The sequence below is a fragment of the Aphelocoma coerulescens genome, chromosome 4A (assembly GCF_041296385.1).
Source record: "Aphelocoma coerulescens isolate FSJ_1873_10779 chromosome 4A, UR_Acoe_1.0, whole genome shotgun sequence".
NCBI classification, from domain to species: Eukaryota; Metazoa; Chordata; class Aves; order Passeriformes; family Corvidae; genus Aphelocoma; species Aphelocoma coerulescens.
The window spans coordinates 11855136-11880089 of NC_091018.1; the positions used below are offsets into that span (position 1 = coordinate 11855136).

The following is a 24954-nucleotide window of genomic DNA, read 5'->3' on the forward strand; positions in this document are numbered from 1 at the left end:
GGACATCAGTGTAGATAAGCATAGGTTAGGGCACAGAATTTCTTGCAACTTATTCATGATGCTGCATGGAAAAATGTATTTGACTCAATCACAGTTTCAGAAAGGAACTAGGGTGAGACATGCTGCAACAGAACTACAGATAAATCCAGACATCTTAGCAATAGCAATTAAAAGTCAGGCTTTTGCATTCTTTGATAGGATACCACTCTTGTTAGTGCTCCTAAATAAAGTTGATTCCACCAGGAAGGGACTTTTTTTTGTTTCCCCCCCCAACTGCTAGGACAGGTTCCCTAGAATACTGCACTTCTCAAACCATCAAATGTGTATCAGAATGAATGAGAGCAATCCAAACGAATGATTCACACTCCCTGGTTAGATTATGTGTGTCATCCACACCCATTAATAAAACAGAACTCTTCAGCAAACTCTGGATAATGTTTCATGCAGAAACCAGGTGATACTGGGCAGGATTTGCCTCAACTCTCCAGCAGAGCAGGTGAATTATTTGGTATACAATCACGCTGACTTCTTGGTGAATGTGTTTAGGCTACTGGAATATTGCAAGAATGAGACACTTATGTAAAACACTGCAATATGACTGTTCACTGGCTATTTTTTAAACTGAAATTATAGCATGATAATCACTACACTGCTGAAAATGAGGAAACAACCATCACATTACCTGTAAATTAAAAAAGCCTCAGGCCACACATCACATCTTTCACTGAGATCTGTATGTGTGCATACATATATTTTTAATGTTGTCAATCAACTATTATGTACTCCATGCACAAATTACATTAACCAGTGTATGGATTTACAAAGCAAGACTATAACAAGCTCTAAATGTTATGGAGAACAAGGGCAGGGAGCAGATCACTAGCTTAATGTTACAGAACTTCAAAAAGTGAAGTAGTTTTGAAAGCATTATCTTCAGGGGAAAGTTGTAGGAGCTGGTTTATCACTTAACCTATTTGTCTTATCTTCTTAACACATTCCTTATTGCTATATGACATTTGGTTGTTTTTTCTGAAATTTTAACCATTTGGAACAAACCTCTCATACCAGGTCCCTACCTCAGGGTGCTCAGGGAAGCAGGAGGGTTATTTGGATTCACCTGGACATCCGTGAGGATGATGTTAGGGATGATGAGTTTTACATATGTCACTGGAGACTGTTCCTCTGAAATGCTCCAGGGCCCCCAGCTGTTCCTGGAACAGGAGATTTGCAAATTGTGGTAACATTAGCCTTTATGTCAGTCTTGCATCCAAACTGAATGCACACAAGTCCTCAGAGGCCTCCGGGTAACCAGGAAATGCTCACACCACACTGTGCAGAGGCTGAGGAGACTTCAGCCCAGGGCTGTAGTGCTCAGGTCTCTGCTCTTGCTGCTCCCTGTGCTCATCCAGCAAGGACAGCACTAGGGAACGAACCTGCCAGAGGTTTCCTCCTTCTGCACTCCCAAAGCCCTCTGCTTAAGGGCCCTTAAGCATGATGGAGAAGACAGACAGCTGATTGAAACTACTGCAGAAGAGAGAAGATATGATGAAACCATCTGGACAGAAACCGGATAAATAGAAACAAGAAGTGAGGGGAATCATTAAAACAGAATAAATGGAAAAGGAGAGAAAGGGGGAACACACAAGAACAATTTGAGCAGGAACAGTGAGATCAGATCTCTTGAAGACTGCTGCCATGATGAGAAACTGAATGCCAAGTCCATAAGGAAGAAATTAAGTAAGAGAAAAGCTCTGGGCAAAGCTCAGACTTGGAAAGAAAGTGCCTGGGACAAGACCAGGGAAAGAACTCAACTTCAAGGAAAGGAGTGGAGAGGAAAAAAAAAGGAAAAAAAAAAAAAGCTGTCAGTTAACATTTGTGAAACCCAACATCAATAGATGGATTTCCTTTCCTTTCACTGCTGGTTTCAAAGAGAAGATGACAGCTTCCTACTGCTATCAAACTCTGCCAGCTCAAGTAGAGTAAATGGTAATATTTGAACCTAGATGTTAGAAACTGCTCAAAACCAACCGATGCCAGATGATAATTACACTTCTTATTTTGCTTTTCTTATAAATCTACAGACTTGCAACTTAAATCAGTGACAGCTATTCTTAGTCATATATTGCACTAATAGTTGAAGTTAATATTTGGAGTATTCTAAAAAAAATATCAGGTGTTGAGCAGTTCAAACCAGATACCCAAGTTTAGCAGGTATTTTTCCCTTAATTTATATGTATGTGAATCCCTACCCATAAAATGGAAGCAAATACCCCCCATTGTTTCCCAGAGAAATACATAAACATATATGAAGTATTCAAATAATCACAGTGATGAGCACCACAGAATTGCCAATAGGAATTTAATACTACTGTAAGAACAAGGTTTGAATAGTGGTAACATATAAGGCTTAAGGTTATACACTGAACAATTAAAATGAACTAAAACATCAAATAGTTTGTCATCATGGTGGCACAGTGTATTCTGTGGACTCAAAATGACCTGAAGGAGAGGTCACAGGCAGAAAATGCAATTAGTCACTATAACACGATGCATACAGACCTCTTATTCTGACACTAGAAATATTTTTGATAGCTAGATGTGATGTTCTTAGACCAATGAAGATTACTGTAAGAGAAGGAGAATAAATACAGAAAAGCAGCATTGTTTCACATGAAAAATTAAACAATACTGAAAATGCACCTGTAGGCACATAGTGATATTCAGAGAGCTGTGAAGATTCAAGTTTAACAGAGATGGCAACACATTGTTAAATTCTTTTTGCTAGAAGCCTTTAATTTCCCAGTGAATGTTTACACTAACTGAAGAATATAGGAACATGAGTTTCCTTTGTTCCAGACCTCTCTCCCTTGGCACATTTCTGTTCACAATACAGAATATCACTATTCCAACTTTCTTGGGAACACGTTTTGTTTAATTTCATGGCATAGTAATATACAAAATATACACACACTCTTATTTCATTCCCTTGCTCACTTCTCTGTGATCTTTGCTTATATGAAGAACAAAGGTAGAAATTTCAGTATTTGCTGGAACAACATGATTAAGCAAATTCTGCTCCCATATAAATGGGTTTATATAGCAGGGCTGAAACCTTCTCATTCATAAAATGTATAGATTAGTCAGCATAGCAATAATTAAATTAATTTAGTCATATGTATTTACACATAATGAGTGCCTTTGCCATGAGCTATTATTAGCACTCATAGGTTAACTCATAATGAGATAGCAGAACTAAGCCTGATGATGCCAGCAAAGTGCTTGAATTTTAAAACTTCTAGAGCATAAGATCACGTTCCTATTCTAGCAACTGGCTCAATGAATTTCAAAAAATGCAGCCCTTCCTCAGGTAAAACTCCCAGTTCAAACAAATGTTTTCGCCCAAGGAAACAGTCAGAAGCCAAATAAAATTACTGCTACTTTTTTAAACAAAACAAATTGTGACTGGGTTTTGCCACCAGTGCTGAGCTGGACTGAGCTGCTTGGATGCCCTGTAATTGCCAGCTCACAGAACACGCTGCTCTTGGAGCTCGCTGCAGTCACATTCACTTGCTGTGCTTTTAAAACAAAACCAGACTGACATATAACTTGAGTTCTGGACCTTGTTAATAAAAATTCTAGGCCAAGGGTCATTGTTTCCTATGCCTTAATGTTGATAGGGCAGTCATGAAGTATAATGCTCCAGTGTGAGATAATAAAATGCCTTCAGTGCATTCCTCTGCCTCACTAGATGCAGCAGTCACAAAAGAAGAGTAGCACACAACTGCAATAGATAATGGAAGGGAAGGCAGCCTTTCACACACCCAAATGCATTTGTAAATGTATTTAAGAACACTGATCTAATGCAGTAAAGCTAATATACTGTTTTATATTCAAATTTAAGTCCAATTTCTCTGGTTCTCAATGAACAATGACAGCACCTGATTTACATTTGTTTCAAAGTAATTTAACTTTTTACAATGGTCTCAAAATAGTCACATTCCAGCCCATGGATAAGAAAATCACTGTTAGTTCTATTCTAAAGAAACAGTCGGTAAGGTTTAGACATGCAGAATTCTCCTCACATTAATTTTTAGTTAAGGACTGCCTCAAACCAGGTGCAGAACTTTGCACTCGGTCTTGTCAAATTTCATGAGGTTTGTGCAGACTCACCTCTCCAGCCTATCCAGGTCCCTCTGGATGGCATCCCTTCCCTCCATCATCACCCACACCCCACAGCTCAGTGTCACTGGCAAACCTGCTGAGGGTGCCCTTGATCCCGCTTGGGATCACAGGTGGATCCCACTTGTGTCCATGTCACAACAAAGATGTTAAACTGCACTGGTTCCATTTCTGACCTGAGGACTTTCACTCACTCCTCACTGGCCTCCACTTGGGCATTGAGATGTTCACCACAACTCTTTGAGTCCAATCATCCACCCAAGTGGTCCCTCTGTCAAATCCATGGCTCTCCAGTGTAGAGACAAGGATGTCATGAGGACAATGGCAAATGCTTTGCACAGTTCCAGGTAGGTGATGTGAATTGTTCCTCCCTTATCCACCAACACTGTAATGCTGTCATGAAAGGCCATCAAATTTGTCAGGCATGATTTGCCCTTAGTGAAGTGACGCTGGCTATCACCAATCACCTCCTTATTTTCCATGTGCCTTAGCAGAGTTTCCAGGAGGATTTGCTTCCTGATCTTGCCCAACATCAAAGGAAAACTGACCAGCCTGTAGTTCCACAGGTCTTATTTCAATTTCCATGTCATGCATTTGGCAAGACATACAGACAATGTTCAACAGATACACCATATCCCCAGTTCAAAATTTTCCAGAGGTAGTACTCAGCAAAGCCTGCTTCTAACAGAGAAGATGAACTATAATTACAGGTGAGACACACTGCACTGACAGAGACTTTGCAGATCAGCCACTCAAAACACAAAGTGGATTAATTAGCAGTGTCCACCCTTAATCAAGAGCTCTAGGAACCGAAAAATTAGATCTGTCTGGACCCATCAAAAGACTACAAACTCCAACTGAGGCAGAAAAGCCAACGCACTGGAATAGATGAAAAACTTTAAAAGAAAGAGACCCTGCTACACCTGGAATCTGAAGTGCAAACTATACAGGAGACAAAGAAGCTGTGATTAACACCTTGTCAGGGGAGGGCAGCAATGCAGTAGGATAAAAAAGGGAAGATTCTCCTTTAATCTTGGCACGGTTTGATTAGATGTAGATTTCTTCAATTTCTTTGCTTAAATCTTTAATAAACGCTTGTCTGTTTGGGTTACCATAGATAAATATCTTGACCAATATTGTACCAAAAATCCCCTTTATTTAATGATTAACTGATTATTACACAAGTCCTTCTGTGATGTGTAGGCATTATTATTTTACAAATGGATTCCACCAGCTTATTCCCAGATGTATCATCTTCAGATTCAATAAGCTTTCTGCATAAACAAGAAATTGAATGGCCTTTGTCCTTATTAGCTTATACAAAATTAATTTTTTAGTGTTAATTTTTGGGCTTGGGCCAGTTGCCAAATGTTTAGGGCAGCTGTTACATCTATAGACAATACACACGAGTCAGAGATGGAAAGATCTATTGGGTTATTTCCTTTGACTACAAACTAATGAAGAACAGCAATCAATAATCACATGCTAGTCATGTCCTCTGTAGCATATACTCAAATGTGTTGGCTGGTTTTAAACAGTTGCTGCCACAAAACCTCTACCACTTCATTTACTGCTTCATACGACTTTAAAACAGGCAAGTTGGAAAAATTTAATAGTCAGTAGAAACATAAGAGGTTTACAGAACCAAAGAAAGAGTCAATGCACCCATCCAGTCTGATCACCTTCACAGTCAGAAGCAGTTTCAACCAGTGACCTTCACATTAACCCTCATAGCACAAGGGCTCCAAATACTAAGGACTTACAGTCCCTTGGCAAGTTATTCCCCTGTTGAATGACTACACTGTTTAGGAACTGTCTCTGATTTCATATTTAAATTCCTCAGACTGCCAGTTACAGCTCCTGAGCCAGCACTGCTGGGTCTGTGCCTGCCAGCAGGCAGGTCTGCTGTGTATTCTGCACCGTGCTCCTGGTGATGACAGCATCGCCCGGGATGGTAGAGACCTACAGAGCTCCTCCCTCCCTGCACCCCATACTTGTTCCAGTTATCTGAGTAACAACTTCGACTTTCTCTACAGATTCAGGCCTTTTAAAAAAACCTTTCCTTGAATAACAAGTCCCAAAGACACAACTGCATTTTGCACTACTCAGATTCTTTGATTTTATACATCCCCAGTGTTGAAATGCTCAGAAGTGACTCATCAGAGAAGTCTTAGTGACAGCTGCTGTATTTCATAGTTCCTTGACAGGACACATGTACACATGCAGCCCAAAGAAGCATTTGACTTGTTGCCTCCATTTATCTAATTTACTGGCCCTTAAGGTCCCTTTCAGCATTACTGCTTCCCAAAGTAGCTCCTATTAAATATTTTATATTTGGTTACTATCTCCCCCACTGAATTTCATTCAATTTGCCGTGTATCCGCCTGGATCTTTGAAATGTTCAGTATCGACCTGTATGTCAGGGATGATGTTTTAATGTCTGCAGTTTAAATATCAGATAAGAATCACATTTCTGACACCTTTCATGACAATTTCTCATAAAGATTTTTATGTCCCTAACACTGTGTCATGCTACCATCCGCACATTTCAGATATTAAAAGCCCAACCAGCTAAATTTTAATACTGTAATAAACACCTACATTTTTTATAATTTAAAAATTGAAAATACTATATTTAAGTATATTTGGTAATTAACGTTTCAAAACACAGGCAACAGCAATAAAGGAGGCAAGTACCCCTTTTAATGGTCTGTTCCACTTCTGTGTTTCAACTGCTACTACTTCTATGCTAGAAAATACTATGTGGGAAACAAAGGTTCCAATAAATTAAAAATATAAAAAACAATTATCCTTGACACAATAAAAGCTTTCTTCTGCAGAAACTAAACAGTTGTGCAAAGTCTGACCTGATACCACCTGAAAAACAGATAAGAATAATAAAGAAGTTTCTTCCCAGTTAATAACAAAATTCTTTATTGAAGAGGTTTATGAATATTACATGAGGCTTAGAATGAACCTGTGGAAGATAAGAGATAAAATAATCAATATATATATAAATATATCTATATAATTTGGGCTCTTCAGAGGACTGGCTCATCTTTTAACTGTATCTGTATAATGTGAAGTAACATTAGTCTTGTTTTTGATGAGAACCTATTAGCTTTCTTCTAATGCAAATAATAGAAATCACTGCCTGGAGGTATTGTTTGGGAGATCAGAAAACTGCCAACTCCTAAGGTTAACACAGTTAACTCTTTGCTTATGTCCTGTCTCTATGACAGTGTGTTATTCTTATTAGGCTTATTTTTTGCATTTTTCCTACTATTTCATTAACTGATAAAACCTCATTGCATATACTGAACATAGGTAAGCATTCCTAGTAATACTAGACAACCTGCAAAGAAGAGGCAACCTGGTGCAATGAACACACAGTATTTCCAAATGCTTTAAATTCCACCCAGCAGAATGGGAGTAACTATGGCTTTCTCTATACTTTCACTAAAGTTTGTCATGTTTCAGCCTCTGAAATAACAGCTCAATGAAAACAGGTTTTCTACTTCTTGGATATTTTCTTTTAGGATGACTATAAATTTCAGTCCCAGTTACCAGTTTATCACAGAACTGAGGTGACCCAGAAGCATGAAAGAAGCATGTCTCTAACTAATCCCCTGGGAGCCCTCATGTTAGCAGAACAAGGTACATTCAAGAGAAAAGTCAAGAAACTAATTCGAAGATGACAAGTTATGAAATGCCACTGAATTTGGTAGGTATTTAAAATCAACCAGGTTAGATGAGTGGAAGGTTATTTCCTGTTCTGCTAGTCTAAAGGGAATAAAATAGCCAATAGAAAAAACCCCAAACCAACATTAAAATATTTGTCATCTGTTTTCATAGCACTACTTCTAAAACACATGTAGAAAAATATATTTTTAGAAGTAATTAAATCAGCCGAACAGTAAGCCCGTAAGAAAGACCTACTTGTAGTGGAGAATTGTCACTGTTTGTCTTCTTCCTGTTCTGGTGACTCATTGGAAGCATCCAAAGAAGGGCCCACATTTGAAATTACCAGCACATGCTGCTGGGCAGAAGCCAGTTGAAGAACTCCTCCAAGTACAATTATCATTCATATTAAAAGGAGGAAACGCTTGACTGCCCAGTCAGCTGCTTTTTGGGATGTTTGCTCTTCTTGTATTTGCACATCGATCAATACATGAAACCAAGAGAAGGAAGTCTCTAATCTGAGGAATTTTGCAACACTTTTCAAATTAACTGAATTTTTGAGGTATTAGTTGTACAATCTAATCCAAAAGCCAACAACAAATTTACAGAGATAAACAAATTCCACACTTTTTACCTGCTTACCTTTTTAATTCATGTAGCAATGGATTTCAGCACAACCACTCACACTTACGAGGCATAAAGATATTGCCAGGCCTCAAACTGTTTAAGCTGCTACAAGAAGCAGCTGTATCAAGACAGAGCAGGTGTGCATCTGCCACCTACCAGAATAAGCAATGCAGCCTCCTCCAAACTTGCATCTAGAACAGGTTGACACGCGTTTTAAAAGATCTTCCTCCTCATCTCAGGAGTATTAGAAAGTCCTCTAGTTCTCTAGGAATAATTGCTTTGCAAAATTATACATGTATTTTAAAATTCATTTGACACCTCAGGTTTCCACTTCTTCACTTGACTAAGCTTGGGTTTTCAGCTTTATCAGTACACTGATACTAAGGATTCAAGCTTCAGAATATTACCAGTCAAGGACTTTACTAGCACCATCACCAAAGTATGTTGGTGTCCTCAAAGGACATAAGAAGTCTTTAAGACAGGCAAGCAACCAGAGAACATTTCATCAGGAAGGAGGGAAAGCAGCAGGATGGAAAGCTTCTGCCATGTATTTTTGGCTACTACGTTGTACACCTGAGCTAGACAACTACACTCTGAAGAGTACTCGATTGCTGTTTTCATTTCTCTTCCGTGGGCATATAAAACTTCAAATTCCATCATTACATACTGAAAGGGCAGCAACAAGAGAGACAGTGGAGCAGGACACTGTGGGTGGGTTTTCTGTGATACAGAAAACTTCTGTCAAAGGTTATCATCCAAACATGATCTGAGCTGGCAAAGCCAACGGTCAGACATCTCCACTTTGTGGACTGCCCTTCTTGCTTCCCAGGTGGCTGAGGGCCTGTTTCCACATTCTTACTCCTAATGCAAATTTCCCCAGCAGGAACCTACAACCAGAGCCCTGCCAGCTGTCCAGAGCCCGGATCCACCCACATGAGTCCATGGACAGGAACTATTTTTTTTTTTTCATGACTGCACAAATATGAAGCTTTGGAAGAAAATAATCTGAAACCACTTGAAAATGGCAACTCACTGTCATTTCTCTTACCAGAGGCTTCTTGCCGTAAGAGAGGCCATTATTCAGTATCTCAAGAGCTCTTACTGAGCCCAAAAGAGAAACTCAACTGAAACTGCAGGATTTGACACAGCTTTCTGCAAAACCTGAAGGGATGTGTGTCGTTTATTTTTTTTCTTTTTCCCAAACACAAGGTAGATAATTCAATCTAAACTGCTATAGAAACAATGAATGAACAAATAATTCTATACAGATTCATGCAAAAACTCAAGTTGATTTAGACTCTACTTTCTATGGCTCTTTATTTAACATTAATAAGCACTGTTTGAGTTGCAAAGCAATTGCAAATAAGTGTGTTTATTTTATTGCATGTACAGCTCTAGTATTGTTTTTGCCATTATTAGCCACCAAGCAATGTATAAGAAAGCTAGAAGAAAGCTCAAAAAATTCCACTAGAGCTGGCTGGTGAAGTAAAGAAAATGCGTTCTATTTGATTTTGTATTAAAAACACTGGATATCACAAGTCTAAAATGGTGATGCCAGAAAGATATTTTGAGAGAAATTGCAGAAGACTGCCTTTAGAGAAAAGATGTCAACAAAAATGAGTGACTGAAATAATGTGGAGTACTTCAGACATGGACAAGAGGTACTAGGGATCAGAAATGAATTATTACGCTCTAAAATGATCCAATAAAAATCGAACTGTAGTGCAGTAATCAGAAAATGTATTGGAAAAGAGATAGGTTATAAAAAGAAAAAAGGAGCTTTCAAGTACTGTAGGCTATTAGCTACTACTGAGAAATCTGGATTCAGGAGATTATATCTCTAAAAAAATATGCACACAACCAAACATAGCTGAATTTGCTGTTCAATAGGTAGTGAACTATAAAAATTAAAAAGATAGATTGGAGACAGAATTACAGGCTAAAATAAAAATAATCAATGCAACCATTAATAGGAATGTTGAAATGAACACTGTACTGGCTGAACACACAACCACACAGGCTTCAGGAAGAATGACTCAATTATGTTTTTCCCCACAGGCAAAGACATAAAAGATAGTTGTAGACACATTGAGCACATCACAGAAAAGCATTTGGGCAGTGCCCCTTGTTACAGAGGAAGAACTGCAGTTCTAAACAGTGAATAATTACAGATGCTCTGGAAGAAATACATTTGGGCTCTGGTGCTTTTGGCAGAGCAGCCCTGGCCCCCGCAGCCACTGTGCCCACCTTCACAAATGCTCACCAGCACATGCTGCCCACAAATGCACACAAAATGGGAGGGAAGGCCTTCCTTTAGCACAGCAACGGAGAAGCACTGAAACACCTGAGCTGGGAGAGACAAGGGCTGAGGATTTCTGAAAAAGGCACAAAATGTGAAGTCTCACTTCTAGTCACATACGCTTCCTTATAAATATATATCACTATCATCTTCCTTATAAAAGGAAACTATGTAATATTCTGGGAAACTTTTTGGCCTCAACAAAAATTTACAAGTACATAAAAATAAATTTGGAGTTTTTCCCTTCACCAGGAGCTTTATTGCTTTACAGCAAAAGTTCCATTCCTATCTGCGATCAGCAGTACAACCTAAACCTTTCCACAGTAATCAAAAGCTGCAAGCATCCACAAGTTGTTTTGTCATAAAGAAAATAACTGAGAAACCTCTAGTGCTGAGCTGTAAATCCTGCATCACTCATCAGGTCCCACTGACAGCACACAGCTTGCAAGCAGCTCTCTTACTCAACAATTCAAGCTGATTCAAGTAAGATTCAATTCAACCAAATTACGTCAGATACTTTCTGATTGTGCAACTGGAGGTATGTTTATACCAAATTATGCAGAAAAACATAAATTCCAAGCAGGCATTATGGCCCTGCCACTTCTGCCACAGTAAAAATACTCGCTCTAAAAGAATTTAGCATGACTGGGCAATAACAAAGTTTGCTGTCTCAAAAGCACTGTTTGGGGAAAAATTAATCAAATAGGATGTTCTCAAAGCCAAAGTGCCACTTGACATTGACGTTGAACAAAGCAATGAGAAGGGCAGACAAGTCTAAGCAACACTTACTGTGACTTTGGTATGTAAAAACGGTAGGTAATAGTTCATAATGTACATTTACTCAAAAAAAACTGTAGGCAGAGAGGCAAAAAGTTTAAAAGCTACAATGAAATATGTGAGTAAAACCCTTTCAATTAAATGGGAAGGAGGAGTGCTATGAACCATAATTAATACAGTATACAGTCCAGAAATACCCTTAACTTTTGTCCCTTTGTTACTTCCTTTTGAGATCTTTTAACAAAGTTTCCAGCAATAGAGCTGAACAACCCTAACCTGATGTCCTAAGCCATCCTCACCTGCAGGTATTTCCTCCCACATAGGTATCTTTTAGGATATGTGGTTTTATGGAATCAAAGACCATCCCCAGCTCCCTTTCTGGATCACCTAAGGAAAGGAACATGGTTACTTTACAACACATGGTTTGTGATGCCCCAAGGGCTGCCCCTCTGTGCTGCCAGAACAGCTCCTGCCCAGCAGCTCATGATCAGAAGCTGACATGTGCTGCTCAGCTGAAAGTCAGTCCTGGAAACATGGTAAAAAATCTACATTGGAGATCATCTTGGGTAGAAATTTAAGACAAACAACAAAACACTGGCAATATAATTAGCCATCAGAATATGTGAATCTGATTACACTATTACTCAAAAACATCTGTTAGGGAAACGAAGCAGCCTGCAGGAACTATTCAGTGCTCCTGGACCCATATTCTAGAAAAGCTAATTATACACATTTCCTCTCATGCTCATGTTACAAAGTATAAAGTGAGGGTATAGAGCTAGATATGATTAAATAAATGAAATTAATATAGAAAATGCTGAATTTCATTTTGTAAGCCCTGTATATAAAAGCAAGTTGAAACAAGGAACATTCAAATCTGCTTTATTCTGAAAAAATGAACTCCAATTTCATACACAACTTCTCAGTCTTAAACTATTTTCTATTGCAGAAATTAGAAATAGGTTAGTACATTTAGTTTAGCTTTCACTTTTAGAAGACTATAAAGACTGCAGCCATGGGAAGCAGTCACTATGTTTCTTCTAGATGAAAACTACTTGCTACTATTAATACTCCCCTTTTGTAAGGTGAAGATATGCTAATATTCGTAACCCTGAATAATACAGATTTATGCTGATCCTCATATTCCTCCCAAGCCCAAGAGGAAATGAAATACTAACAAATTTGAAAATGTAAGATAATACTTTTGCATATAATTTAACACACAATTAATTAAATAGGTAAAAATTAAAAAAGGTTGGAAAGGAAGAATGAACAACCTTTCTCATCCACAGAACAATACACTCTTAGATCTCACATCATCAAGAAGAAATAGTATTTAGATTAAACCTCGCTAGACCCTAAAATGATAATTTGTCAGTATTTGTCACTTCTGTATCCATCCTGTTCTCATTTGCTGGATCCCTTCTTTTTATTTCACTTCTGGTTTTACAGCTCGGGCAAGTCCGGAGGAGGCCACGAGGATGCTCAGAAAGCTGGAGCTAAGGAGACAGGCTTGGGCTGGAGAAGGCTCCAGGGAGACCTCAGAGCACCTCCCAGTACCTAAAAGGGCTACAAGACAGATGGAGAGGGACATGAAGTGCTACAACAAGGGGGAATGGCTTTAAATTGACAGAGGGTGGGTTTAGTGGATATTTGGGAAGAATTATTTCCCTGTGAGGGTGGAGAAGCCCTGGCACAGGTTGCCCAGAGAAACTGTGGCTGCCTCATCCCTGGAAGTGTCCAAGGCCAGGCTGGACTGGGCTTGGAGCAATCTGGGATAGTGGAAGGTGTCCCTGCCCATAGCAGGGGGTGGAACAAGATGATCTTCAAGGTCGCCTCCAACCCAAACCATTCTGTGATGTGGCAGATATAAAGCATTTTGCTATGGGGATGAAAAAAGCTCCAGTTCTCTTTGTATTTAAAACCATACTGGCTGACAGTGTAAGGAACCAAATGAGAGTTAACTTGATCTCATTTACCTAGCAGCCTTAACTATAATTTTCCTTGATCAGAGTTCACAAGTTTTCCCTTAGCCTTATTTTGCACTAATGATATTCAACTTTCAGCTTTAAGCAGAACATCCAAAACTTTGATGAAAAACAGGTTCCAACTGGTAAAACATCTACATTTTAAGACATATAAGGAAAATTGATTGTATTTCAAAATAATTCCAAAGGATGTACATATAAAATATGACTATTAGGTTGTTTTTTTAAATCAGACTGCTGATCTTCTAAAACATTTTAAATTTTAACCAGAAGAGATGAGAAATAAAGAATGCTGTAAACTTAATAAAAAAACATAAAGCAGCAGGATAGATATGATGACTGTTAAGAATGGAACTGTTCCCAGCAACACACTTATCCAGAGATGTCCTCCTGTAGAACTCACAGTAAGTACTTAACAAGAGAAAAAGTATTTTGTTCAATGTTTTCCTGGTCTCATAAAGATTGTGAAATGAGAAGTCAGATAATCCTCACCCTTCTGCACTGCAGCACCCTGACAAGAAAGCAGACACTTACCTGTCTATCCCATCTCAGTTTTCCCCCCTGTGGCAGCCTCGATAAACTGAGGTCCCAAGAATCGCAGAATCACTGCAACATATTCTTGCACTGTAAAGTATTTCTGGAGATAATTTTCCTTTATGTTCATATCCAGAATACTGAGAAAATAAAAAAGGATTTAAATGAAAGAAGGAGTGATAATTTATATTGCTGCTGGCTCCTTAAGCCACATCCACTATACTTGCTGCATTGCACAGGGGAGGAAACCAAGAGATTTTTTTCTGAGCTCTAATGCCAATTTACTGATTTCTGGAATAAAAATTAGACCTGACTCATGCTTTCCTCCCTCTCCTCCCCCCACCCCCCACGGAAGAAAACAAAACTGCAGGGATAAAAATATTACACAACCTTGTGCAAATGCACTGATAGTTTTTACTATGCTGTGGGCAAAGGTAATTTAGGTTCTGGAATATATAAAGTATTTCTGTTACATTCTAAACACTGATTCATTATCTTTAATGTAAGATACTAAATATTGATATTTGTCTTTAAATTAGTGTTCATTGTGCCTAAAAGAGAACCTCAAAAAAGGGAATTTTTAACGCTGTGTACTGATTTTAATACAGCACATGAGAATTGTAAATATTAAAATAGCAGACATGCAGATGCAATGCCCTTGTTAGCCAAAAAAAGTAATAAAGATGGTAATTTTAAAAGGCAGAATTTCCCCCACAATACGGACAAAAAAGTCATTAGCTGAATTTCCATACACAAACAATTTCATAAATGGCTTAAATACTGGGGGCACAAGCTCAAGACTTGTATGATATTACAGCTGAGGTGATGCTACAGTGCTTACAGAAGCATCTCACACTTATCCAAAGCAATTCAGATAACTTACATGCTGCCTTTGAGACAGTAACATTTCCAAAGGAACCACTCTAAGGTCAACAAAAGCATCTTACACTCTTAACAACTCCAGCAGAGCAGTTACCATGTCAGTGAATATGCCAATGCTCCCCAAAAGGCATTGCTATGTTACTGCAGGGATTCACACAATTCCTTTCACATTGAGGAGCCCTTCTTTGAAACAACAGCAGAAGTAACCAACATAAATATCATCTAAACACTAAAAGATCAAAAACCCTCCACAACAGAAGAAAAAAGAGCCCTTTTATAAAGGGAAGGTAAGTGGCCCTTTTCTGTCAAATATCTGAAAGTATCATAAATCAAATATCTGACAAGCTACAGTAAACTACAGAAGTTGAAGGAATTTCACCGTGGGGGCTTTTGCATTTTATTGATGAGGTTGCCTTAGTCTATTAGGTGCCTTAAATGATCTGATAGGCAGGAGTGTACAAACAGAATGCAATCCATGCCACAACAAAAAGGCAAAATAAAGCATACAAGGAGCAAAGAGAAAAATACTAAATGACACAGGGGGAATGGGATTAAGACCAATATTTACCTTTATATTTTCAAGGCTACTTACACATATTTGACCTAATGGGTCTGCTTGCAAATTAGTAATTCAATTTCTTAATTGCACCACTGTAAATAGAGAGTGACAGGACAGGAGCTAATGGATATACTTCAGCCATCATTACTACAAACACAATCCTGCATAGAGAGGCAGTCACATGCTCACTTCTCAGAGCATGTATTGTTATTGTAATGTAGCTGTTGGTAATAATTTCCTGGAGAAACGAGAAAGCCAGAGATCAGCTTACTGCCTGACTTGTTTACAAAATAACACTAAATAACAGCAACATTAATCACAATGCTCTCACTTCCTTACATTAAACACAAGACTTTTATGAAGAGCCAAATGCAAGTCTAATTTAAACAGGTGTGAATTCACAGTACTGACACACACCATAAATTAAATCAGAGCCTTGTCCTTAGTAAATCCTCTCCATGTCTGCATAACTACAGCATTCATGAAGTTGTGCTTCTCATACAGCATCAGCCATTCCAGTATTTCTTTTACTATTTTTATCCCTTTAACAGATACTGTTAAGATACTGAATCTGCACTGCAAAGAACGAAGGTGACTTGTCCAAAACTCACCCATCTGCCCAGCAAGCAAAATGAAAAATCCCCAGAGATTTAGGGACAGTCGAAAGCTCTGTTAAATGGATCACTGCTCCCAGGCTATAAACCAAATACTCAGATGAATTACACAAGAATAATCTTACATGTTTCTAGCTCATTAAACTCAGCTTTGATCTGTAACCTACTAATTTCTCTACTACATCTACTTATTAATATATGGCTAATATTATTACCCTGTCTTTGCAGTCTGCTGTTTAAATGTTTATTATTAAAAGTATTGTTTCAAATAGAATCTGATCCCATACACTGATGTTAAGAAAGAATTTTCCCAACAATTTATGTAGGCAAAAAGGAAAAATTACATTTTTCCACAGCAGGTTTTTTCCCCCCTTCTTGCTTTGTTTTTAAAAACAAGTATGTTATTTAAAAAAATCGCCTGACCAGATCTCAAGCACTATAATGCTACATTGCATGACCAGTGGTATTTCAGCCTGTACTAACACCCTAATTTCTTGCCTACAAATCTCAAAGAAGTCACTGTGAACTACAGCTAATACCCAGTTGTCATAAAATAATTCAGCCAAAGAATTTGAGCAGGAATCTGGCTCCAAGATGAGTGTGCATTTCACAGTACACTCCTCCAGCACTGGGAATCCGGTACTCTCCTACTGGTTGTCACTATGGTGTAGAGAAAGAGTAACTAATTGCATAAAAACATCTTAGTAGATGTCAGGAATGAGCCAAACAAGTCAGACCAAAAAGCTTGTCAAAGCATTCTGACAAAATAAAAAAGGTTAAAAATTGTGTTATTGTAGGAATGGCTGAAGTTCCACACTAGCTCTCAGATGAGATGTAGCAGCTAAGAGAGTTGATGGCTGTGCAGATGTGTCAAATATGGCTCAAAAATGGATTATGGCACAGCATAAATGCACTTGAGGTCAAATTCATCATGTCACAGCCGCACTGACATCCTGTAAAGGAATACAAAAGAACTGAATGAACAACAATGAGGGAGGTTATATGGACACAAAATGGACTGTGGGCTGCTTTTTAGTACACTACTTAGTGTAGGAGGCAGATCCATGTCAAGCCACGTAATTTTAGGGATATATCTGGAGATCACCCTTTCTGTAGATGAGGTTTGTATCCTCTTCTGGACCACATACTCCAGAAAAATAAACAAATAAATAAATAGATTTGCCAGCTCAGTAATCTGGCAGACAAAAGCATCGAACTTGACGTTCTGACATGCTGCATCGACAGATACCATTGTACCAGTGTACTGAGGCTAACTGCAGTCTTCTTCAATGGCATAAAGGGACTATTTTTGACACGGTTATTCTGTGGTGTTGCTGTCTGAAATTTACATTCACATATTGCAGAGTAACACTGTGTTTAAATGGAGCTATTTATACTATGGCAGAGATAAGCAATGATCCCCAAGAAACTGGTCATTCATTTCATGCAGTTAATATATATTTTGCTTAGCCTCAGGCAAAGCTGAAGGCAGTCTGTGCACTAATAGGCTATTATTAGTTGCCATTAATGTTGACAACACTAAATGGGAACGCTGGTGTTTCATACAATCTGTTCAATGCTGCCAAAACAACCAGAGTGTGTTTAAACAGTGATTATGACAGACTTGGTGTGTCTATGAAGGAAAACAATCCTCAAATAAATTCTCAAATTGGGCTACCCAGAATAAACAGAGAAGAATATATCCTGTGCCAGGGAACTTCATTCTAGAGCTTAGAATGAATAGAAGAATGTCAAGAAATAGCTAGAAAGAGGAAAATTTTAAGACGTATATTAGCTTCAGATCAACATAGAGCAAAAAACTGCCTTGAAAGCATGTCTGCTGAGTCCACACACTTAATTGTCCCAATGTTACCACAAAAGAGCTGTTCTGCATTTGTAGCAAAAATTGTGCTCATAGAGGAAGGAAAAAAATAAACCCAAACCCAAAACCCTACTAACCTTCAAAATATGGACAACAATAACAATGTTTTCTCAAACCACGCAACAACTGTACCTTTCTCATTCATTTTACTCCAGTTACAGATAGCTGCATTCACATACAATTTGGTCAACCCCTTGAAATCCAGAATTGCTAAATATTTTTACAGCAATTAGAAAGTATCATGGAAACTAATATTTCACATACTTCCAGCAACAGATCTTATGCACTCTCCCAGTTTCACACCAGAGAAGTTACTGGCTGGCACAAAAAAAAAAATATTTCCATGGCAGGAATTGACAAGGATAAATGCAACACTTGTGGCTCTCTGATAAAGCCCCTGGCACACAGGACTGCAAAGAAACAGGAAGATGTGCCATCTGTGACATAATTTAAATAGAGATTTATGGACTCCTGTATTCAAAGAGTGCTTTGTTGCTGAGTGCCAACCCAGGTGAAAAATACACTGCTCTCTGGATCAGGAATCTAGGCTATGAACTTACCTGTAAAATAATAGATAATATAAACGAATATAGCTTGAACCATGGTGTTCAAATTTATTCAGACATTAAATTTCATGACTGTAATTATTATAATGACACAACACCACAGGAAGCACTGATACCTGTTTATATGGCCCTGCCTGGACATCTAAAGAGTTCAGGTGAACTTGTGCTCTCAGTTTCTCTCTCTTCCAACTTGCTCTTGTCCTTGTTTTCTTCTTCCAACAATTTAGTTCAAATTGGTACTCAAGCATTTCAAACATGAATCCCTGATTAAAAAATTGTTACAAGGCTTACAAGGAACGAAATATTAAAGCCACATGCAAAAAGACTACTCTGTCTACACCAGTTTAGTTAAAATCATTCTCGAGAGACAAACCTTTAGAAGAAACTACTCCATTTTTTGGTGGTGAAGCACAATGATTATGTGTCCCTATCTTAATGACTTAACCCATGGTTCTTGCTACATCCATGCAAGATGATGAAGGTGCACTACTTATAGTAATTTTCATCTACAGAAGATTTCCTATTTAGTACAACATGTACATCTAGCAAAATATCATCAACACCCAGCTGCACCACTGCACTCCAGACTGAAATACAGAACTCAGTTATATGCTTAATCAGCTTTCAATACATCTGCTTCCCAGCACCTTACAACAGAAATGTGTATTTTTTAGCCTGAATGGCACAAGTATGCACATTCCTTTCCATGTAGCATTCCCTTTAAACCTCTTCCACAGTTAAGGGCCAACTAATGCCAGGCAGACCAGATCCAATTCCTTCAGCCACCATCTAAAACCCAATGTCTTAGGAAAACACACCAACATACACCCTCCCTCAAGCCCAAACACCTTATGCAGCAAACACTTTACAGAGGATGGATCCCACAGAAGCAGGAAGCTGAAAGACAGGCATTGCATGGTGGAAATGAGGTGGCATCTAAAAATTAACTGATTCCAGCAACACAATAAAATGTGATAACGCAGAATGCTTAATCCTCAAAGCAGTATTTAATTAGAAACAAGCCATGCACTAAAATCTCTTTTTTAACCTCAAGCAGATAATGTAATGTTTTTGAGCCTATATTGGACATTATCACTGGTACTGGCAGACAGCCAGGTGAAATTATGTAATTACAAGCTTCATATTTGACAAATTCAAACATATAAGTACAGCAATGTCATTTATAACTGAAATCTCTTTCACCTTATGACTACAGAGGCACTAAAATGTGTTGCTGTCAACACCAAAGTGTCAATATTTAATAACATCTAGACCTGCCATAACATGCAGCTATTAAACACAGAAATTAAAATATCAGCTAAGCTTGTTGATCTTAAGCATGATAAATTTGTTTACTTACTATACTCTGTAAGGAAACAGAGTAGATTTTAATCAATTTTAATGCAGAGATAAAAAAATACTAATTCCCCACGTTACTTAATTAAATGCACATTTTTCCCTTCTGTGACACACTAAATTGTAAGAAAAGCAAATGAATAAAAAAATTCTGAATGAGAAAGAATATTTAAAAAACACACACACACAACAACCAAACCCATGCGACCCACAAGCCCACTCTCGATATGCAGAGAAATACAGAACTAAGATATGACAAAGCCTAGTTCAGTCTGTCCTACTGATAAAAACAGGTCTTCAGGTATAGCATAAGATTAGAGGTAAATAGAGCATTTAGGACTCCAGGTTGTCTTTCTCAAGTCACCTGGCTGAAGAGCCTTAAAGTTACACCCAGAAGCCACAGGAACAACTGCATGCAAAATGTGATATAAATGGACATTTATAGATTTATTTTAGAACCTAATTCATAGGCCAGCAAATACAAATGACAAATGTCTGATGACATAAAAATGAAGAATGTGGAAAAGTTATTAGTCTCTAGAGAAATGATGTTTTAACAAAATCAGTGTTTCTTTTTTTTGTCTTATTCTCTGTCTAAACTATAAATACAATACACATAGCAAACAATCCTTTCAGCTTACATACAACACAGGGATCTAGGAAGGAAGAGGGGAAAAAAAGAAAGAAAACAAAACAGAAAAAAAAAAAAGGAAAAAGGAAAATAAGTAGAAAAAGGAAGTTTTGAATAAATTACTACTACTATTGAGTATATTAGATACATTTCTTTATTACCATTCTCCCCATCAGACTTCCTTTCATGGTCAGTGTCAGTGAGGGACAATGCTGAGTTTGCCCGACTTGACAAACAGGAGCTGTGTTCTGATTTGATCCCCCTCATCCACATCCTCAGGGCGTGGTCCGGGGATGCACCACCTTCTGTTTCGGTGTCCACATCCGAGCCCACCTCCAGCGGGTAACTGTGCTCAGCTACACCATGTAAATCAGTTTGATAGCCAGAGCACAGGATATGGGGAGTCTCACAGAATTCCATGTCTGCAAAAAAAAAAAGTTCAGAAAAAAATGTAGCAGTGAAAAGCAATATAACTTTGATCTTCTTTTGGAGAATCTGTTTTGAGGAGTAACACTGTTCATACTATTAGAAGGCTTTTTTTGGTCAGTGACTCACTCTGCTGTCTGATCTACTCTAAGTGTAATACAACTAGAAGAATATATAGTAAAATATATGGTGCTGCACTGTAATTGTGCCTTTTTGTCTGATAGAAATATGTATGATAGCTCAAACATGTGTACACACCCACACACTGATAGCTGCGCACCAATTTACAACTGAAGTGAGCATCTGCAAACACAGATACTTTCTCACGTTTTGCCAGGAAGGCAACAGCTCTAAATTAATCTCAGTATGTTTTTATCATAGGGAAAGTGTAGTAAATTTGCCAATAGGGAACTTACAAAATAACAGTTAAAATATTTGGTTTATCACAGAAGACAAAGAAAGGGTACTTACCATTGGCTCGCTCTTTGAGAGTGCTGTCCTTGCATATTCACACCAGTGGGTTTGGGTTCTCCAGTGCTGGTGGCCTACAGGAACTTCCTAGAAGAGCAGTGACTACTAGGACTGTACAAGGGCCATCTCATGACACCAACCCATCTGAGATTTGAGAGTTGTACAGTGCTACAAGTTATTCTTACTAAACACTGCAGCTGTCGGGCAGTAGAAATCCGAGGACAAACAGAAGGTGGACAGGACCCATAATGTGAATATGCAGAGGAAACAATCTCGAAGAACTACAGGTAAGTAACACACATCAGCAAATTGCAACTTCCCTTTGAGGTAGCCTCTGCATATTCTCACTTGTGAGAATCCAATTACAAATGCAACTCACAGGGACTATGACAGGGAGTTCTAATTAAATAAGGATTACAGAACTGCACTCCCTAATTGAACATCAGACCTGGGATGCCATCTTGAGAGACTAAATACAATATCATATATGCATACAGTATTCTTTCAATTTCTAGAAAAGAAACATTAGAGACAAGAGTCATTGATTGAGACTAAGGACAAATACTCTTTTCCACTGTCATCCTAACTAAAGCTTTAATTTGCCAAACTAGTCCACTTACCAGATAGTGAGAGGAATAATTCTAAGCACTCTCTCTGAAATAACAAAAGCCCTACTATTTTCTTGAAGGTATCAACCAAAACCTACAAACCAAATGCTAAGATACAATTTCCTCAGGTGGTTCAATTTGTAAGTCATCTGTCTCTATATATTTTTCTTTTGCCATCCAAAAATTCCTGAAGGTCTTGGTTGTAGTCTTGGCTTTGAGCTCAGGCAATGGCAACCTCATTTGTGGAGGGCAAGGAAAGAAGGTGGGCAGCAAACACAAAAGCATGGCCATGGCCTCAATTTCTGATGCAGGAGTCATGGAAGGTCACCATGTCTGACTGGTGTGGTCACTGCATTGGGTGGCCCATCCCAGCAGCACCAGCTCCTTTTGGAGCAGCAGGACTGATGCTGGGATTATCCCAAGTGCTCCATCACCACTCTGATCTTTTTGTCTTGTACAAAGGAGGAGGTGGTCTCAGCCCTACCCTTGAGAAGCTGAGATGTGCCACCTTCATGAGCCCTGTCCTCCAAGTCTCTCAGATGCACTGAGGCTGACTCTGAGGTTTGATGGAGATAGCTAAGAGAAAACAGCCAAAATATTTGGAAGCAGCTGTGTAGGGAGTATTTGGCATTTGAACTTTGTCTACCTTACAACAGGTGTGATTTCAAGAAACATCATCTCATGCTTCTTCCCCTTTAAAAGAAATTTTTGCTTATTTTTACCATCTGAGGAACTTCGCCATAATTAAAAATCTTCTCATAACTTCAAGAATCACGTCAGCTGATGCCAGGTCCTCATGGGGCAAGGATGCAGGCATTTCTTGACATGGCTGTCCCTCCAGGCAGATGCCTGCCATTAGCAGCCTGGGGCCCACGTTCTCCCTGTTTGCATTTGCTTATGCCAAGGGGAAAATTCATCCCAGTAAATCCCACAATATGCTAATTAGATTACACACGTTTAAGAAGGACAGAATTTACCCTTCAGTCTATGTGTTAATTCTTTTTTTTTTTTTTTTTTTTTTTTGTGGAGTGAAAGTGACTTTTTATACTATAACTCATGTTCAACTCAAGTTTAACACAATCTATTGCCTTAATAGTCTATTTCTTAAGTATACAAGCCTTTGCAGTATTTTAACTCCCACGGGATTCATTTTCTGAAAAGCTTTTACAATGGCAGAAGTGGCTGCTTTTAGTCTGCGTATCTAACCTTTTTACTTAAAATACTACTTATTTCCACAAGGAGATAAAGTTCAAGTAGATTTATGATAGATTCAGTATTACCACAAAGTCACAGGAGAAAAAAAGAGAACATTAATACAAAATTCAAGTTTTTGCATGAACAGTGGACAGAGAAAAAAAAGTGGCAGTTATGAAGATGATGAAAGGATTTTCACCTCTGGACCCTGATGGAGCCTGTTGTAACACAACCGTTAAAAAAAACAAATACTTTATCTCACACTGATACTAATTTATTTTTTCAAAAAGTAATGTATGAAGAAATATAAAATATCAAATGATCAAGAAAAGGAAAGAAAGCTTTGTTAAAAAAAATAAAAATCAGCATTTCAGTTAACAGACCCTTTTCTTTCTACTTCTAAACACAATTTCGTATAAAAAAAAAAGTGTTCAGAGATAAGCAGTTAAAGAGAAGTTTGACCCAACTGGGCAGTGGTGCCTCTGCCATTTAAGGCTGATGTGAGAATTGGGCAGCTGAGCAGGCAGTTCTAACCCAGCTCCAGCTTTGCTCACAGACAAAGCAACTGAAAACTCCAGACAACTTGCCAAGGATTTATTTACTACGGCATCAATTTAGCCACCAGTAAAGTTAAAAACCTACAGTCAGGATTTTCCTGCATATATAGAACACTTATCCCAGTGCATCTTCAGGAGCATTTCCTTGTCCTTAGTATGGTCAGGAATAACTGTGTGCCTGCTGCTCTTTCTGCAACTATTTTAGTGTGTCTGGCTCAGGTAAAAAAAAAATAAAATTACCCAAGTGAAAGCACATGGAGGCCCCTCTCTCCAACCGACTAATTCTGCAAACTTGGACTTGCAGGACTTGTAGAATGTCCTCACTGTTGCCATTTGCCAAGAATTCTGCTAATTTCTACCAACTAATTGGGAGTGTAAATAAATATTTATTTCAATAAATAAATATCTGAAATACAAAAAAGACTATCCAAACAAAGAAGATAAAAGAAACATAAAACTAGTGTATAAATAGAGATGAGCATGAAGAACCTTCCTTTCCAATCTTCCTATTCCCTCATGGAAAAATATTTTTTTTGGATTAATAACAGGGTGACGAATAATATTCATTTAAATTACTTAACTGACCTATAGGTTCAACTAGAGAAAGAGCTTACAAAAAATGTAATTTATTTATAAATAGTTCGACATCTTGCTACTAGGTGCCTTTTATGAATCCCATCATATAATTAAGCAATTGCAACTTCTTGATTCTAAAAGTCTTTAAACATCACTGATTCACAAATTAATTTTATTCTTGATTCTCAGTATGAGGTGGTTCTTACTCTGAGGATGCTCCCTGCCCAAACACACACAAAATCAATCAACAAAATCTGGACAAAAAAATACAAATTGCTCTTTCTGCAAAATATAAAATTATAAAAGAGCCTAAGTAGCTCAAAGGCAAGGAGAAAACATCAGTCTTGGAATTTTAAATCCATGATACTTATTTTGGCCTAGTCTCCTCTTTCAGACTGGAGGGTTTTTGAGAACACTGGAAATATCAGAGTCTGGGGAAAAGAACAACAATGAAGGAACTCCAGAAAGGCAAATGATACACATTAACCTAAAAAGTGCCATGTTTGTGCTCGTGTCTGAGGGAGTATAATGGGAATGCAAGGGAGAA

General features: G+C 38.2%; 1 protein-coding gene across 1 annotated transcript in view; it reads right to left on the minus strand.

The window, feature by feature from the left end:
* TENM1 (teneurin transmembrane protein 1) overlaps positions 1-24954 on the minus strand; it is a 309396-nt gene that overhangs the window by 185596 nt on the left and 98846 nt on the right. Inside the window, exon 3 of the mRNA XM_069015347.1 lies at positions 20737-20997. Within this exon, the coding sequence (XP_068871448.1) occupies positions 20737-20997 (261 nt within the window). The remainder of the gene's footprint in view (positions 1-20736; positions 20998-24954) is intronic.